Raw genomic sequence first — 16,858 nt, 5'->3', positions numbered from 1 at the left:
GGGTGGGTCGGCGGCTATAAAACTGGTGAGTGGAGGGAGGCGTCGCGTACGGTTCTTTCTCGGTCGGGACCTTCTCCTCGGTCTCAGCCTGGTCACATTCGGGTGAGTGTCCCGCGTGAAGGAACAAAGCCGGGCTGCCGAGGCGCTGTGAGGGGGGTGTACTCCGGGAGGAGGCGGTGTCCTTGAGTAGGCCCCAAGGAGCTCGGGGCTCCCGTGCGGACCTGGCCCTGCAGGATGGGGCGCGGAGAGCGGGGTCTGTGCGGGACCTCTTGCCGGAGACGGGGGTCGGCCGGCGGGCGGGCAGGCGGGGAGGGGCCGGGGCCTCTGCTCGGCCGAGGCCCGTCCCGGGGCGAGCGAAGGGGGCGGAGGGCGTTGAGGGCGAGCCGGGCGTTCGGATGACATCGTCAGGAGTCGAAGGGGCCCGCGGAGGGACTGTGACCGCCCGTGGGGCGAGGGGGAGAGGAGGCCGCTGGACCTGCGGGGCGTTCCCGGGGGCCGGGGCTTACGTGGGGACGCCGCTTCGAGGGGGACGAGCTGCTTGGATGGAGGCTTGTAGGTTCCCAGGGGGTGTGTCCTGCCGCCACCGTCCGGGAGGATGGAGAGACAGGAAGTGGGCAGCATTCCTTTTCTTCCCTGGTTCATCTGGCCAGATACTGGGGCTGTGTGACCACCTGGTCTGTGGGTGCTTGAGCTCTCTGATTTTGGTCTCCTTCCTACTCTCCACCTGTCTAGATGAGTGTGTGTCTGTCTGTCTTTGATAAAGTAGGTGTCCTCAGTGCTCTGAAATCCCACACCTGTCTCTACTAGCTGTAGGACCAAACCTTAGGTGATACAGTGATGTGCTAGGCAGGCATTCACAGAACTCTCGCATGCGTACGTTCATATAAGGTCAAGTGGAGAACATTTCCGACCTGAGCCTATGGAGTCTTTGAAAACTTGTGTCCTGCTCTGACCAGTAGTGGAGACAGGATTGCTTTATCCCGCTCTGGAGGAGGAAGGATCTCGGGGACGGGTGTTGTGAGGTTGGCTCTGCTTGTGGTGCTCGCCTCTGTGGCCCTGGCCTTAAGGCATCTTTGGCTTCTTTAGCTGCGCACCTCTGCTGCTCATCGAGCCAGCGCTGCTGCTGCTGGATGATGTGCTGTTGACTAACACGGGCAGTTTTTAGGGGAGGAATCAGGAAAAGCAATGGCAAGATACACAACAAAATGAAGACAAATGGATGTACCTATAATGACGATTTTTCCTGCTAAGATGGGGTTTCCATTTTTTGCTGTATGTGGTGTTAGATGGGAACCAGGTTGAAAGTCCTTAACATGTGCAAATGATTTCTCTCAACTTGTGTTCTTTGGTCAAACTCACTTATTTTCAGGTAGAGACAGGGCAGGATAGCAATCTTATACGGAGGGAAAGGCTATCTTTCTGGTCTAACCTTAGTAGATAATTTGTCTTAAATTGGTAAGTTACATTCATTTAGTTCATTTCTATACTGGTAATCTTACTGAGGGGAGTATATTAAATTAGAAGTCTACCTCATTTGGGCCTTACCTTTAACTTTATTTCTCTTAAATATTCCTCCTAATTGTTTTTACATCTTGTTTATAACTGTGGGATTGATTTTGATCTATTTTACATAGATCTTTTTGGAAGAAATGAAAAGTCCCACTCATTGATGTAGCGTGGATTTTTCTGGGTCTCTAGAGTGTTTAAAACTACTTGGATCTTCCATAATCCAGTAGAACTTGATGTGGTTGAAGAAGCTTGATATGCTGGATATAAAAATCTTTTGTACATTTACAGTTGATGTTAACCAAAAGCAGAAAAAGTATAATACTGTGAATTAGAAAGGCCAACAGTCTTACACTTTGAGATGTCCTAAGAAAGTATATTAATTTTAGATTACAAAGGTTGAGAAACTTGCTGCCTAATGGGAGCATGCTGGGACTAGATTCTTAATTTTTTTTTTTTTTTTTTTTGGGTCTGGTCGTGGGGCCTGAACTCTGGGCCTGGGCGCTGTCCCTCAGCTCTTCAGCTCAAGGCTAGCGCTCTACCACTTGAGCCACAGTGCCACTTCCGGCTTTTTTTTTCTTTTTGCTTATGTGGTACTGAGGAATCGAACCCAGGGCCTCGAGCATGCAAGGCAAGCGCTCTACCACTGAGCCACCTTCCCAGCCCTAGATTCTTAATTTTTGCATCCTAATACTTAGCACTTGATGCTTCATTGCCAGCTGATTGTAGTTGAAGCAGAGAAAGAGAAACTAGGCTTTCAAAGCTGTCTTCCTCTTTGCCATTTGTAGTTGCGGTGGAGGGGCAGGTGTGTATGAGAATTAGAAGACCCAGGAATATTCTCTCCTGATTCCATTTTAGCTTTCTACAGTTTTCAGACTAGGGACCTTGGAACAGTAGAAACAACCAAAAACCTGTCAGTTGGGGTCTGTTGCAAGTACTTGAATCCAAGAGACTGTCCTCTAATTATTATCACTCCAGACCAGTCACTCAAAAAGTGGTAGTTGAGTAACCAGTAACCTTTATTCCAAAAGTTCAAAGGAACAGTTCAAATTCTTTCCTAGTGGAAGTTTTAAGAATATAATATGAACGGGGAGGGAAGAAAAAAAAGAATATAATATGAACAAGAAGATTGTCGAATAACTAGTTTTCAGTAGAGAAGAATTGTGAAGAATTCTGTGAATGAATTGTGAATGACATACCTGTATAAGACTGCAAGTCCCTGACTTAAGTTCCAGACTTAAGTGGGGAAACTTTTAGAAAAGGTAGCCTTGAACAGGGCCTTGAAATAAGAATAGAATCTCATAGGCAGAACAGTAATTCTGGAGAAAGGCAGGGATGGCCTTGATTATTACTTAGTTATCTGCACCAGAGTAGTTTCTTTCTTCCTTCTTTTCCTTTTCTAGCCTGAGTGCTTTGCTTGCTTTCCCCTCCTTACCTCCCTCCTTTCTTTCTCTCCCTCCCTCCCTCCCTCCCTTCCTTCCTTCTTTCTTTCTTTCCTTCCTTTTCCCACTGGTACTGAGGTTTGAATTCAGATTCTTTTTTTTTTTTTTTCTTTTTGCTTATGTGGTGCTGAGGAATCGAACCGGCAGCCTCATGCATGCAAGGCAAGCACTCTACCACTGAGCCACCTTCCCAGCCCCTGAATTCAGATTCTTGTAATTGCTGGGCTTGCTTGTTTTGATAGTAGATTTTGCTTGCATGATTTTAAAGATTACTAATTCATTCTCAATTTCCTGACTTTCTTCCCAATAGCATAAAGCTTAGTTTATAACTGCTTATAGTTTATCATGAAACAAAAATGTTTACTAGATTAATTTATCTGACTTATGTTGCTTTAAGGTGACGGCTAATTATGTTTGGCCCCCACCCCCTGAAACACCAAAAATTATCTCAATTTACAGAGGACAAAAATGTAATTTGATATAATAAATAATAAATGATAGGTTATTTTTGAAGTCTGTATATAATGCTGTAATGAAAGAGACGCCTTTTAAATGGAGCAATTCATCTTTTCCTATATAACTCAAGAATTTACTTCATTTGGGGAGGAGAAGTAAACTTAATTAATGAAGTAAGGGGAACAAAAACCAAGTGGAGTTCTCAATGATGTAATCATGTGAAAGAAAGCTTTCTTAAAAGCATTTGCATTGTTTTATTATAATTGGGCAAAGGCAAATGCTAAATTTCCCAGTTAATTAGAATGAAGAAAATTGTGTGAAATAACTGTCTAAACTAATAGCCTTCAACAGACTGAATAAAATGTTCCAAAGTCCCTTTTTCAAATTCCTTCCATGTAATTTTCACACAAACACTAAGGTGAGAAAATTTTCTAAAATGGTGGGAAGCGCCAGGCACCTGTTGCTCACACCTGTAATCCTACCTACTTAGAAGTCTGAGATTACCATTTGAAGCCAGCCCTGACAGCCAAGTCAGAAGATTTATCACCAGTTAACTACCATCAAGCTAGAAGTGAAGCTGTGGCTCAAGCGATGGAGCACTAGCCTTAAAAGAGAAAAAGCAAAGAGATAGCCTTAGTATAGACATAGGAAACAAAACAAACCAAAACAACAACAACAAAAAAGGGATGCTGAGATCTGAAGATTGCAGTTCAAAGAATACCTCCAATTAACCACCAAATTGCTGGTTATGGAGCTGTAGCTTAAGTGGTAGAGCCTTGAGCAAAAACAAACTCAGTGCCCAGACCCTGAGTTCAAGCTCGAGGACAGGCACCAAAAAAGAAGAGATTGGGGAGGATGATGGTACTGAAAAATCAAGTCTAATACTGAATAAATGAAAATGAGTAGTGAACTGAAAAGGCAGGAAGACATTAGGTTCACTTTACAGATGAGGAAACAATTCAGAAGAGGCACAAATTGCACCTCCTAAGTACAAAGTAAACTCTTAAATGTCTCTTTAATACAGACATTTACTGGCACAGTACAAGTTATTTACATTTCTTTGTTCCCAGTTCTTGATAATCCAAATTTAGAAGATTGCAACTTTCCCAGCATCACTATTGATTTAAAGCCTGAATGTGTGGTAATGACCTTACTATTATTTTCATTCATAGGACTGAACTTAACTAATACAAGAATAAGGGGGACAAAAGTCTTGTGAACTTGCCAGGAACAGTGGTTCACACCTGTAATCCTAGCTACTGAAAAGGCTGAGATCTGAGGATGGTGGTTCGAAGCCAGGCTGGGCAGAAAAGTCTGTGAGAGGCTTAACTCCAGTAAACTAAATGCTGGAAGTGGTGCTGTGGCTCAAGTGGTAGAGCACTAGCCTTGAGCACAAAGAGGTTCAGGGACAGCATCCAGGACTGGCAAAAAAAGAAAAGGGAAAAGTCTTATAAACTTTAAGTACCATTTGTTTCCTAAGCACATGCCGAATTCTTTTTTTTTTTTTTTTTTTTTTGTCAGTCGTGGGACTTGAACTCTGGGCCTGGGCGCTGTCCCTCAGCTCTTCAGCTCAAGGCGAGCGCTCTACCACTTGAGCTACAGCGCCACTTCCGGTTTTCTGGTGGTTTATTGGAGATAGGAGTCTCACGGTCTCTCCTGCCCGGGCTGGCTTTGAACCGCGATCCTCAGATCTCAGCCTCCTGAGTAGCTAGGATTACAGGCGTGAGCCACCAGCGCCCGGCCCCGAATTCTTTTTTATATAATGTAATTGAATAGGAACATGGCTTGTTTTGCCTTGCTTCGACTGAAGTCATATTACTTTTAATTTGTGTCACAATTTATGACTTTAAAAGAAGTTCTTATTTTCCTAGTGCCCGAAGGAGGAAGCAGTGACAGACCTGGAGACTGCAGTTCTCAGTCCTTCGCACAGGTATGGCGCCATGTCACACTACCCAGGGAAGTGTCCTCCTCCAGGGCAGCATAGTCATGTGTGTGCTGTTTATTCTTAAAACTTTCCAGAGTTACAGCTAATTCTCTTGAAAATGAGGCCAATGCCATAATGCTTCTGAAGACTCTCTAATTTTGTGTTTAAAAATAAGAACGTATAGCTAATAAAATGTAATCACATGAGCTACTTAATCAGAAACAATCACATATAAACATGTCTACCAATAATGCCTTTTATTTATTTATAATGACTCATTTGTATAAAGGGGTCTCACTGGGATTTCCACACATGCATATAATGTGCTTTGATCAAATTCGTCTCCTTTATTACTCTTTCCTGCTCCCTTGGATAGTTGTTACTAGATGAGAAGACTAGTAGGAGGATTTTATTTTGTATTCAATGTCTGCCGTAGTCCAGAAACTGTTTCTGTTCTCAAAAAAAACCCTTTGTCTAGGCAAAGAGGCTGAACGTAAATGATGGAGAAACTTGGGAGGAGTTGGGCAGTAGCATCTTGTTTGAGCTTGGCCTTGCACTCTTGTTTAAGGCTGGTACTATAACACTAGAGCCATTCTTCTACTCTGGCAGTATCTGTGGGCCTAGGACAGGGAGAGTGAAGGCAGAGAGCTCAGTTCAGGAGGCATGGTAGTACTATTGAGGAGGTAGTCACGAGCATGCCTTGCACCCATATCCTCAACTGCTTTCCCTGCTTGCCTTTTAGTTCTTTTTTTCAATATTGTTTGCTTCATTTTTCCTTTTCCAGTTATACTTACAGGTTTATTCCTAGGAGTTTATTGGTTCATTTCATACCTTGGGTCAGGAAGTCCTTTCTTACTTTTATTTCTTGACTCTAGAAATAGGACTTGTAGCAACTTTCGTCCACCAGAGGGGGCAAGCAGTCATTTTAGGAAGAAATGGCTTCTGTCCTCTGTTAGTACTTTGAAGATTTAGGACATGTAAAGAATTCTATGAAGCCGGGCGCTGGTGGCTCATGCCTGTAATCCTAGCTACTCAGGAGGCTGAGATCTGAGGATCGCGGTTCAAAGCCAGCCCGGGCAGGAGAGACCATGAGACTCCTATCTCCAATAAACCACCAGAAAACCGGAAGTGGCGCTGTAGCTCAAGTGGTAGAGCGCTCGCCTTGAGCTGAAGAGCTGAGGGACAGCGCCCAGGCCTGGAGTTCAAGCCCCATGACTGACCAAAAAAAAAAAAAAAGAGAATTCTATGATAGGGGCTGGGAAGGTGGCTCAGTGGTAGAGCCCTTGCCTTGCATGCATGAGGCCCTGAGTTCAGTTCCTCAGCACCACATAAGCAAAAAGAAAAAAGCCGGAAGTGGTGCTGTGGCTCAAATGGTAGAGCGCTAGCCTTGAGCTGAAGAGCTGAGGGACAGCGCCCAGGCCCAGAGTTCAGGCCCCACAACCGGACTGCCCCCCCTCCCCGCAAAAAAGAATTCTATGATATACTTTTTTTTCTCTCTTTCCTTGGAAAAGAAAAAGACTTTATATATTTTATTCATCTTGTTTTTTTTTTTAATTGCAAATAGAATACTGGGACATTTTTTTGAAGTATCCTGATTAACTCCTTGTGGCAATAACCTCTTATTGTGTCCTATTGTTTCATTGTATCTTATTGTTACACTAAGAGTATCAATGGAGAGGTGAAATTCTGCCACCTGAGTATACTGAGTTGTAGAATTTTTAGACATAGAAGGGCTATACTACTGCTCAAAGCCTGGTATTTTACTGGCCCTGTTATGGTATAGCTGGGTTCTGGTTAGAATGTTAGCAGAAGGAATCAAGTAAGAATGAAAGGTATGTGGGGGTGGGGGGCATTCTGATTTCAACTCAAAGTCAGAAGTGTTGGTACTGGTGATTCCAATAGCTTCCGTAGGAGTATGTGCTCCCAGAGTCTGAAGAACTAGCCCCTTTAATTTCTTTAGCCCAGCCTAAAATTGTATAACTATTCCCCTAGATTCAACCCCTTTTACCGGAAATGTTGCGAATAATTTCTCATTTCTTGACTATTACAACCTTTTAAATCCATTGACACTCTGGTAAGTTAAATGACTTTGCCCGTGGGCTTATAACAACTGTCTTGAAAACTAGTAAATTTTATTTTATTTTTTTGATAAGTTTAGACAATGACATTCATTTAAACTTTCATGATAAGGAATGGGTCTCTTAACAATATCTGTTTGATTAGTTAGCCATATTTGTAAACTGACAAATCTTATAGGTTTTTGTTACAATGTAGAAGAATCTAATAATCATGTTTTAATAATCATGTTTTAAGTTTAAAGTTGCTCAATTTTTAATGAAGCGGATCTTTCTAAAAGTGGTCATTTTAAAAGGTAGCATTGTGTTTATAGATAGAGATATATAGATAGAGATATACGCACAATATATATGAACCTTGGAGAAACTAAACTAATATTCCAGGTGATTAATTAATTCAAGTCCGTTAATCTATTACCTAAAGCCATGTATGTTTCTGTTTTTTCTTTCTGCAGCTCTTTCACCATGCCTGGGTCACTTCCTTTGAATACAGAAGCTTGCTGGCCAAAAGATGTGGGAATCGTTGCCCTTGAAATCTATTTTCCTTCTCAATACGTTGATCAAGTAGAGTTGGAAAAATATGATGGTGTAGATGCTGGCAAGTATACTATTGGCTTAGGCCAGGCCAAGATGGGCTTCTGTACAGATAGAGAAGATATCAATTCTCTTTGCCTGACTGTGGTTCAGAATTTGATGGAAAGAAACAACCTTTCCTATGATTGTATTGGGCGGTTAGAAGTTGGTACAGAGACAATCATTGACAAATCAAAATCAGTGAAGACAAACTTAATGCAGCTGTTTGAGGAGTCTGGGAATACAGATATAGAAGGAATTGATACGACGAATGCGTGCTATGGAGGAACAGCTGCTGTCTTCAATGCTGTTAACTGGATCGAGTCCAGCTCTTGGGATGGTAAGTTATTTGCCTGTCTTCTAGAAAACTGGGGGGAAAGCACAAAACCCATTACTTTTCCATGAGGATGAATAGACTCCAACGACCAATTGCCCTACATAGAATGTTAATCTTGTGAAAGTTTTACTGGTTATGCTTATTCAGATATACTTGGGAGAATGTCTCTGATTATCAGTTTATCTGTATTGTAAATTGATTATCTTATTGTGACAAATGCTCGATTTAAAAGTGAGCCAAAAGAATTTTTCCTTTATCAAAGTTGGAGTCACCCCTGTGGAAAAGATATGATAGTTTACATGTACAATATTTATAGTGCACTCACTCATGAAATGGTATTTTTTCAGGACGGTACGCACTGGTTGTTGCAGGAGATATTGCTATATATGCCACAGGAAATGCCCGACCTACAGGTGGAGTTGGAGCTGTGGCTCTGCTAATTGGCCCAAATGCTCCTTTAGTTTTTGAGCGTGGTGAGTATTTAGGAAAACATTTATTTTTTTGTTTTGTTTATTGACACACTCTCCTGATACATTGAAAATAGAAGTTGCTGCTTACTGAGCATTCATTAGATGCAGACACAGCCTACTAAGTGCTTTGTGTATGTTATTTAATCTTATAACAGTTTTATGATACAGATACTCTCACTTTACAGAGAAGTAAAATGGCTTAAAGTAGGATATGAGTAATAACATGCGTTAGTAACTTGCCATAGTCACTGGCAAGTTTCATTTGTCTTCAGTATAGTTACTGTGATCTCCTATATAGACTTAGGGAATTCACATGAAAAATATATGCCAAAGGAGTCTTAGGTATTGTTATGTTTCAGTTATATTGGTTTCATCTTATGCTTTTTCTGTATTGAAAGTGACAATTGTTAGATAGTTAAGGAAGATCCTTTGACAATGCAGTATACTTAAACTAAATGTAAACCTCAAGAAGCAAAAATAGACAGCTTCTCTTTTGTTCCACTAGGGCTTCGTGGGACACATATGCAACATGCCTATGACTTTTACAAGCCTGATATGCTTTCTGAATATCCCATAGTAGATGGAAAACTCTCCATACAGTGCTACCTCAGTGCGCTAGACCGCTGCTATTCTGTCTACCGCAAAAAGATCCGAGCCCAATGGCAGAAAGGTGGGTTTTACTCTTGAGTTTTCCTAGGTTTTGGCATTTGTGAGCACAGTGTAACATGTTATGGGGCTTCAGTGAGAAACTACTTTGTGAACAATCCTTATTAGTGGCTTTTACATGTTTTTCCTCATCTACCAAACAGTATTTTCTGAGAACAAGTGATGTACATTGAAATAAGTTTTGAAAATGAGATATAGCTCTGGTTAATTTACTTTTTTTTTTTTTTTGTCGGTCCTGGGGCTTGAACTCTGGGCCTGGGTGCTGTCCCTCAGCTCTTCAGCTAATGGCAAGTGCTCTACCACTTGAGCCACAGTACCACTTCTGGTTTTCTGGTGGTTAATTGGAGATGAGAGTCTCATGGATTTTTCCTGCCTGGGCTGGCTTTGAACTGCGATCCTTAGATCTCAGTCTCTTGAGTAGCTAGGATTATAGGCATGAGCCACTGGCGCCCAGCTAGTTTACTTTTTACAAACAAAGTAACTTAAGCCTGCCATGGTGGTACATATAAGTAATCCCAGCACTTGGGATTGTGAGTTCAGAGACAACCTGGGCTTATACAATGAGACCCTGTCTCAAAAAACTAGTAATAATTTGTTGGCACTTGACCTATGAATTTGTATTTCTTTATTTAACTCTGAAAATGTTCCTGATTGGGTAATGCATGCTTATAATCCCAGCTACTCAGGAAGTGGATACTTAATGGTTCAAGTCCAACTTGGACAAAAAGTTAGACCCCCCCATCTCAACAAATAATCTGGGCATTGTGTCACACTCATCCCAGTTCTACTTATGGGGGCATAAGTAGAAGGATCACAGTGTGTGTTCAGCCCCAGGCAAAAATGTGAGACCCGATCCTAAAAACAACTAAAGCAAAAGATGTTGGCTATGTGAGGCCCTGAGTCTAGACCTCAGAACGGTCAATAATAGTATTAACAACAGCAATAACAAACATTAAGGAATTAAGGAATAATATAAGAAATACATTGTTATAAGAAAAACTCTAACAATGTGTAATACAATTCATTATTATATATTCTATACTATTTATACTTCTTAACAATATATTTAAAATACATTTTTTGACAGTAGGTTTTTCAAGAAGCCAATGATCATTTTTCTTCTAGGACCCAGAGTAAGAAGTACACTTTAGGACTGGGATGTAGCTCAGTGGCAGAGCGTTTGCCTAATAAGTGCAACACCATAGGTTTGATCCCAGTACCAAAGAAGAAAGGACCAAGAAAAAATAACATATATGTTTGTGTTAAACTGATACTACTTACCCATACTTGAAAATAGCCAGTTTGCTATGTTTCTTCTTAATTTTAGTTAGAACAACAAACAAAAATTGGTGCTGAACCACTGAGTTTGTTATATAACCTGTTGATGTGTTATGATTCTGGAATTTGAAAATCAGTGATGTATAGATTGTCCATCTCTGTATGTCTTTTACTGTACATTTTAAATTGTAGACATTTCATTATACAAGATATTTAGATTGCTATTTCAAGATCTAAAAACCTCACAAAAAAGTCAAGCTGTACAATTCATGGCTTATATAAAATAGAAATATAGGTTTGTTCCTTGGTCTTTTTCAGAGGGAAAGGATAAAGATTTTACCTTAAATGATTTTGGCTTCATGATCTTTCACTCACCATATTGTAAACTGGTTCAGAAGTCTCTAGCTCGGATGTTACTGAATGACTTTCTTAATGACCAGAACAGAGATAAAAATAGCATCTATAGTGGCTTGGAAGCCTTTGGGTAAGTGGCACTGTTGTGGTGGTTTCCCTTCATTAGTTTAATCTTTTAAATTCATCAAAGAAGAAATTGAGTCCTAGAGAGGTGGTGACTTACCTACATGAAGGCTTTATCATTTTTACCATGTTTTCACTTCTCTTTTAGTTCCGCTCTCATTGTTACTATAGTAATAGCACCATAAAAGTGCCTATCGAACTCTCCCACTGCCTGATCCTTGTGCCCATACCATTCTTCTGGAGTCTGGTTTCTTACTGTTTAGTTATCTAGTATGTCATGCATGCACACCTAAGTCTACTTCTCCCCATCTTGTCCCTTCTCCATTTGATAAACTAAAACTTTTCAAATCTTAGTTCCTATGCTGTGGGCTTGAAATAGGATTTGTATTGTTTTGAAAAGTCTACTAACTCAACTTATGTCTTTCCTTGACTGTAACAAATTGAGAAAAAGAATTATACAGTGTTTACAACTGCTAAGATAGTAGTTAATATATTTCTACTTGACTTTTAATAAATGAGAAAATAGACTCAAATATTCACAGATTTAAATATTATATTAATTGGGTCCATTGTCTAATATATTAAAAATATAGTTATTGCACATTAAGAATTGTTTATCTGAAATCTTCCAGGGATATTAAATTAGAAGACACTTACTTTGACAGAGATGTGGAAAAGGCATTTATGAAGGCTAGTTCTGAACTATTTAACCAGAAAACAAAGGCATCTTTGCTTGTATCAAATCAAAATGGAAACATGTATACATCTTCAGTATATGGTTCACTTGCTTCTGTTCTAGCACAGTAAGTATGGATTTCAGCTACTTTACCCCCCCCTCGGCCCTCCCCCCCTATTTCTGGTAATGTTAGATTTTAAGAACAACCAGGCATCAGGCATGTGGGTAGCTCACAAAATGCTATTTTATTAGTCTTTCCAGTCTATTGTTTTCTGTTGATGAAGAATATGTGGGTTGAAAAGAACATGTGGGTTGAGGATTTGTCCACACATACTTTTTAACTTCACACTGGGTTTGCTTCCTTAATCCCTGTTCTCATGGTTCTAATATTATTGATCTATAGTTGAACCACAAGTTCTTGGTTGATGGAATAACTTACTTTGTGGATTAATAATTTTAATAAGTCCCATTATTCCCCTGAAGATGAAACTGTTTTCATCTACTCACTGTAATGCTAAAGCTTTTCACATGCCCTACTGTAATACTGAAACTAAGATAGTTATTGAAGAATATCGTTTTGCTGGGTATGGTCTGAACCCCTGTAATCCCAGCACTTAAGAGGCTGGTTATGAGTTTGAAAGGCCAGCCAGGGCTGTCTCCAAAAAAGAAAAGAAGAAAAAAGCTTAAAGCTAGGTCTCACTTTGAACCTATAGTAGGTTTGGGCTCAATTAAGTTTGTTCTTTTGTGTTGGAGGTACTGGGCATTGAATGGACTCGGGGCCTTATGATGGTTCTTCCACTTGAGCCATGCCTCTAGTCCCTTTTTGCTTTGGTTATTTTAAAGGTCAGATCTTTCTTTATATCTGGGCATACTCCTGCTTGTGCTTCCTTGTGTCTCTAGGGATGACAAGTATGTGCCACTGTGCTCGGCCTTTGGTTATGATGGAGTTTCTCAAATTCTTATGCCTCTTCCCACCTCCAGCTGTGATCTCCTGATCTCTGACCCCCAAAGTAGCTAGGATTCCAGGCAGGATCTACTGGGCCCAGCTCAATTAAGCTTCTCAGCACTTTTTTTTTTTTTTTTAAACCCTACCCAGGTACTCCCCGCAGCAGTTAGCAGGGAAGAGGATTGGCGTGTTCTCTTACGGTTCGGGCTTGGCTGCTACCTTGTACTCTCTTAAAGTTACACAAGATGCCACACCAGGTAAATGCTAAATCTTTCAACAAGGAATATATTGAGAGCCAGGCTCCAGTGTCTCATGTTGGTTGAGATCTGAGGTTCATGGCTTGAAGCCAGCCCAGGCAGAAAAGTCCATGAAAAAGCCAGATGTGGAGCTGTGGCTTAATTAATAGAGCGCTAACCTTGAGCAAAGTTCAGGGACAGTGCCTAGATTCTGACTTCAAGCTCCAATACCAGCAAAAAAAAAAAAAAAAAGTATTGAGAACTCACTGTGATGGCACAGCTTCTGCAATCTTCTTAAACAAGCCTTTGAGTCCACCCCATAGATCATTACAACATTTAATATTCTTTAGGTCTCTCAGCCTATTCAGATGTTCACATTCTACTTAAAAAGCTGCCTTGACTGGATAACGAATAGATCAATTCAACAGATTTTATGGTCTTGGCTATATTTTAGAAAACTTTTGTGCCTTCTCTGAGCAAGGAGTAAAAACATTAGGAAAAACAAATGAAAACTTGGAAGCATTTAAAATTATACCATACATTAAATACAGAAAAGTTATTTATAATTTCAAACATGACCTATTTCCTAACTTTGTGTACTACCTAATACCACTTTATATCTTAACGAAATAAGATATCTAAAAGACAAAAGAAATTGTTTTCATTTGGCAACATTTAATCCAGGTTTCTTAGATGCTAGTTTTATTCTTTTAATATTGAAATTATTACTCTTTTATTACCTTCAAGTAGTTGTACACATGGGTTTTAATTTAACCTGCTGGTTTTAAAATAAGTAAATACAGTGCATCTTTATTAATTTCACTCCATGAAATTTCCTCTTTTAGGGTCTGCTCTTGATAAAATAACAGCAAGTTTGTGTGATCTTAAATCAAGACTAGACTCAAGAACTTGTGTGGCTCCAGATGTTTTTGCTGAAAACATGAAGCTCAGGGAGGACACTCATCACTTGGGTAAAATATTAAATTGTGTCTAAATAAAACTTACTAGAGGGCTATGAAAACATTAATATATACGATATAAAGGTAGCAAAGCTCTTTTTAGTATTAATCTGGTGTGAGTGACAATTGTAGAGAAATATGAAAATTCTTTATCCTTTGTTTTATGATCAGATGAGTTATAACTAATTTTTAATCTCTTCTGTCTTTCCTTTAGCCAACTATATTCCCCAGTGTTCAATAGACTCACTGTTTGAAGGAACATGGTACCTAGTTAGAGTGGACGAGAAGCACAGGAGAACGTACGCTCGACGCCCTTCACCAAAGGACCACACTTTGGACGAAGGACTTGTACATTCAAACATAGCAACTGAGGTACATAAAGCTCCTTGTCTTCTTTCATGGGATAAGTTTCTAACATCCTGATCTCACTCAGAGTCAGTAAAGCAGAATACTTTAGAGCAAGGGCTGTGGGATTATATTCTAGCAGAGCCATTTCCAGTGGCATAAAGTACATGCTAAGTACTAGATTGTCACAATTTCAGCATTTTTGAAGGAAGACTGTCTAGAAGACTCATTTTTGTGGTTTGTGTGTTGGTGAGTGAGAAGTAGGAATAGGGTTTAAGTTTGAAGTTGTTTATAATCTCTGCTTATCCCAATTTTGATAAATGCATAATCTGGCTATTTAAAAAATATTAGGTAGCAAGTCAAGCAAGTATTTGAATTGCAAATATAAGAAGTAACCAGTAAAATACTGTGCAGCCTGCCTTTCCTCTCATTTACTTTCTGGATAATTAAGAGTCAATTCACTGTAAGGAATGAAGATTTCATTTCCTAAAACAGAAAGCTATATAGAATTCATATGTAGCATGAACCTTTCCAAAATGACCGCATACTAGCTCCTTTATAAGAAGAATGCCAATGAAAACCATGATTCTTGGGAGAATAAGAGAAGACAGTCAATACCTACTTTCTTGTCATTTCAGCATATTCCAAGCCCTGCTAAGAAAGTGCCAAGACTCCCAGCAACCGCAGCAGAACCCGAGGCAGCTGTCATTAGTAACGGTGAACATTAAGACATGCTGTGAGGGGCAAGACTTCGCGGTGGGTTGGGCTTGGGGTGGGGGTGTGGGCATGATGGTAGGAATGGGATGCCCGGGGACAGTTTTAAAGAATTACATGTTTAAATTGTTATGTGACTGACACAGAGCCTAGAAAACTGTCATGTTGTTGGAAAAGTGTCTACGCAATTTGCTAACATGCTTCATATTGTGGTCTGGCCAACGCTAAATGTACTCAAATGATGTTAAGGGCTCTGTATAACTTTATACCTCTTGGCCATTTATATGCATGAAGTATAGTTTTTAAATATGGTATCAATCGTGTGCTTCTGTTAAAAGAAAGCAGAGGTACTCTAGTTATGAATTTAAAAAACAGGATTTTATACTTTGAACAAACAAGATTACTGAAAGTACCTGTGGCTTTTAAAAATCTTTTCTAGCTTGGGTACTGTGGGCTTAACATGTGATATGCACAAACCCTGCTTGAAAATAAACAGTAAGACAAATATTCTGGTTTTGTAAGATTTGTAAACTTTATAAAGAAGCAGAATAGAGGATTATAATGGTTCTGGAATCTGGCTATTGATTGAAGTCAGGTTAGCATTAATGAACATTACAATATTGTCCTCTGAGCAGAGATGTTAGCCGTAAGCAGGCTTCTGGTAGAGAAATAGAAAACACAGTTTGTCTACACGTTGTGGATACAGGAATTGTGAGTTCAATATGATTTTGCTCAGCAATATTGAGACATTATTGCAGGGGTATGTGAGAAAGCTTGTTGCAATCCTTCTTTGCACCTTATTTTAAAGGGTAAATGAACATTTTCTTTTTGGCTGCCTTTTTAAATTTAAGTAGGAAGGATGGGGCAAGGCATTATTAGGTTACTTATGCTTCAGTGTTACAAATCCAGTTTATGGACTGACAAATTTATGCTGTAAGATTTCTTTTCTTTTAGTTTTTGTTTTGTTGGTGTGTATTTTTGTTTTATATCTGTTCAATGAAAATAACAAGGCATAACTCAAGTTTATACATAATATGACTAGCCAAAAAAAGTATTCCACTTCAAGATCTGGAGGAATTTATAAAGTTTTTCTTAGACTTTTCACCTTGAAAAAAAAAACCCACAAAAACTTATCACATTGGATGAATAAGATTAGTAGAAAGTTTTGTAGATGTTTTTGGTGCTGAACTATGACATGAGCCTTATAGATTGTAAAATAGAGATAGTTGGAACTAATGTACAGAATTTTTTAAACTTTATTTGCTTTTAAATTCTGTGAAGTTTCAGTTATCTAAAATAAACATACATGGTTTAGAAATGTAATGTTTCAGATTGCAAGGTAATATGTAATGTAGTGTTTGTAAGATACTCTAATATTAATTGTAGTATTTTGATTTGTACAGTTGTAACTTGTTAAAATGACCTCATTTTAAGATCCACTGATGTAGATTAATAATGTAAGCTCAGATTTAAAGAATGGTGGGGAAATGATGCATGTAATACTTTTGCAAGTATTGGACGCTCTGTATGTTTTAAAAGAGTAACTTAACAATTGGGTGCCAAGAAATGGGTTTTCTCAAAGTCCATTGCCGGCAATGGGCAAGCCTGGTAATAGTGGCACAGAACATTAACCACACACCTTTTCACAGTGAGGTGAATAACTCTGAAATAAAGTTTTAGAGAAATATTTCAAGTACTTGAGTAGTCTTTTTTCCTTTCTGAATAATGTTATTTTTTAATATGTTTTAAATGTTGCATAGTTCATACATTTACTCACC

The 16,858-nt window shown here is 39.4% G+C and overlaps 1 protein-coding gene across 2 annotated transcripts; it reads left to right on the top strand.

Moving 5' to 3' along the window:
* The first annotated feature begins 6 nt into the window (after positions 1 to 6).
* Hmgcs1 (3-hydroxy-3-methylglutaryl-CoA synthase 1) lies at positions 7 to 16,776 on the top strand. 2 transcript variants are annotated; one of them, XM_070041130.1, is made up of 11 exons: positions 7 to 25; positions 5,276 to 5,334; positions 7,859 to 8,316; positions 8,661 to 8,786; positions 9,289 to 9,453; positions 11,046 to 11,211; positions 11,837 to 12,007; positions 12,977 to 13,083; positions 13,908 to 14,033; positions 14,236 to 14,393; positions 15,005 to 16,776. In XM_070041130.1, exons 3-11 carry the CDS (start codon positions 7,869 to 7,871, stop codon positions 15,092 to 15,094), a joined length of 1,557 nt encoding a protein of 518 aa, XP_069897231.1. In that variant the 5' UTR covers positions 7 to 25; positions 5,276 to 5,334; positions 7,859 to 7,868; the 3' UTR covers positions 15,095 to 16,776. The 2 variants fall into 2 exon arrangements, with proteins under 2 accessions (XP_069897231.1, XP_069897229.1); XM_070041128.1 differs by having other exon boundaries at positions 10 to 102.
* Positions 16,777 to 16,858: the final 82 nt, after the last annotated feature.

The sequence above is a fragment of the Dipodomys merriami genome, unplaced genomic scaffold, assembly GCF_024711535.1.
Source record: "Dipodomys merriami isolate MVZ:Mamm:240054 unplaced genomic scaffold, mDipMer1.0.p SCAF_30, whole genome shotgun sequence".
Lineage (NCBI taxonomy): Eukaryota > Metazoa > Chordata > Mammalia > Rodentia > Heteromyidae > Dipodomys > Dipodomys merriami.
The sequence above is the reverse complement of the archived record's forward strand: the minus strand, read 5'-3'. Positions and strand labels throughout refer to the sequence as shown.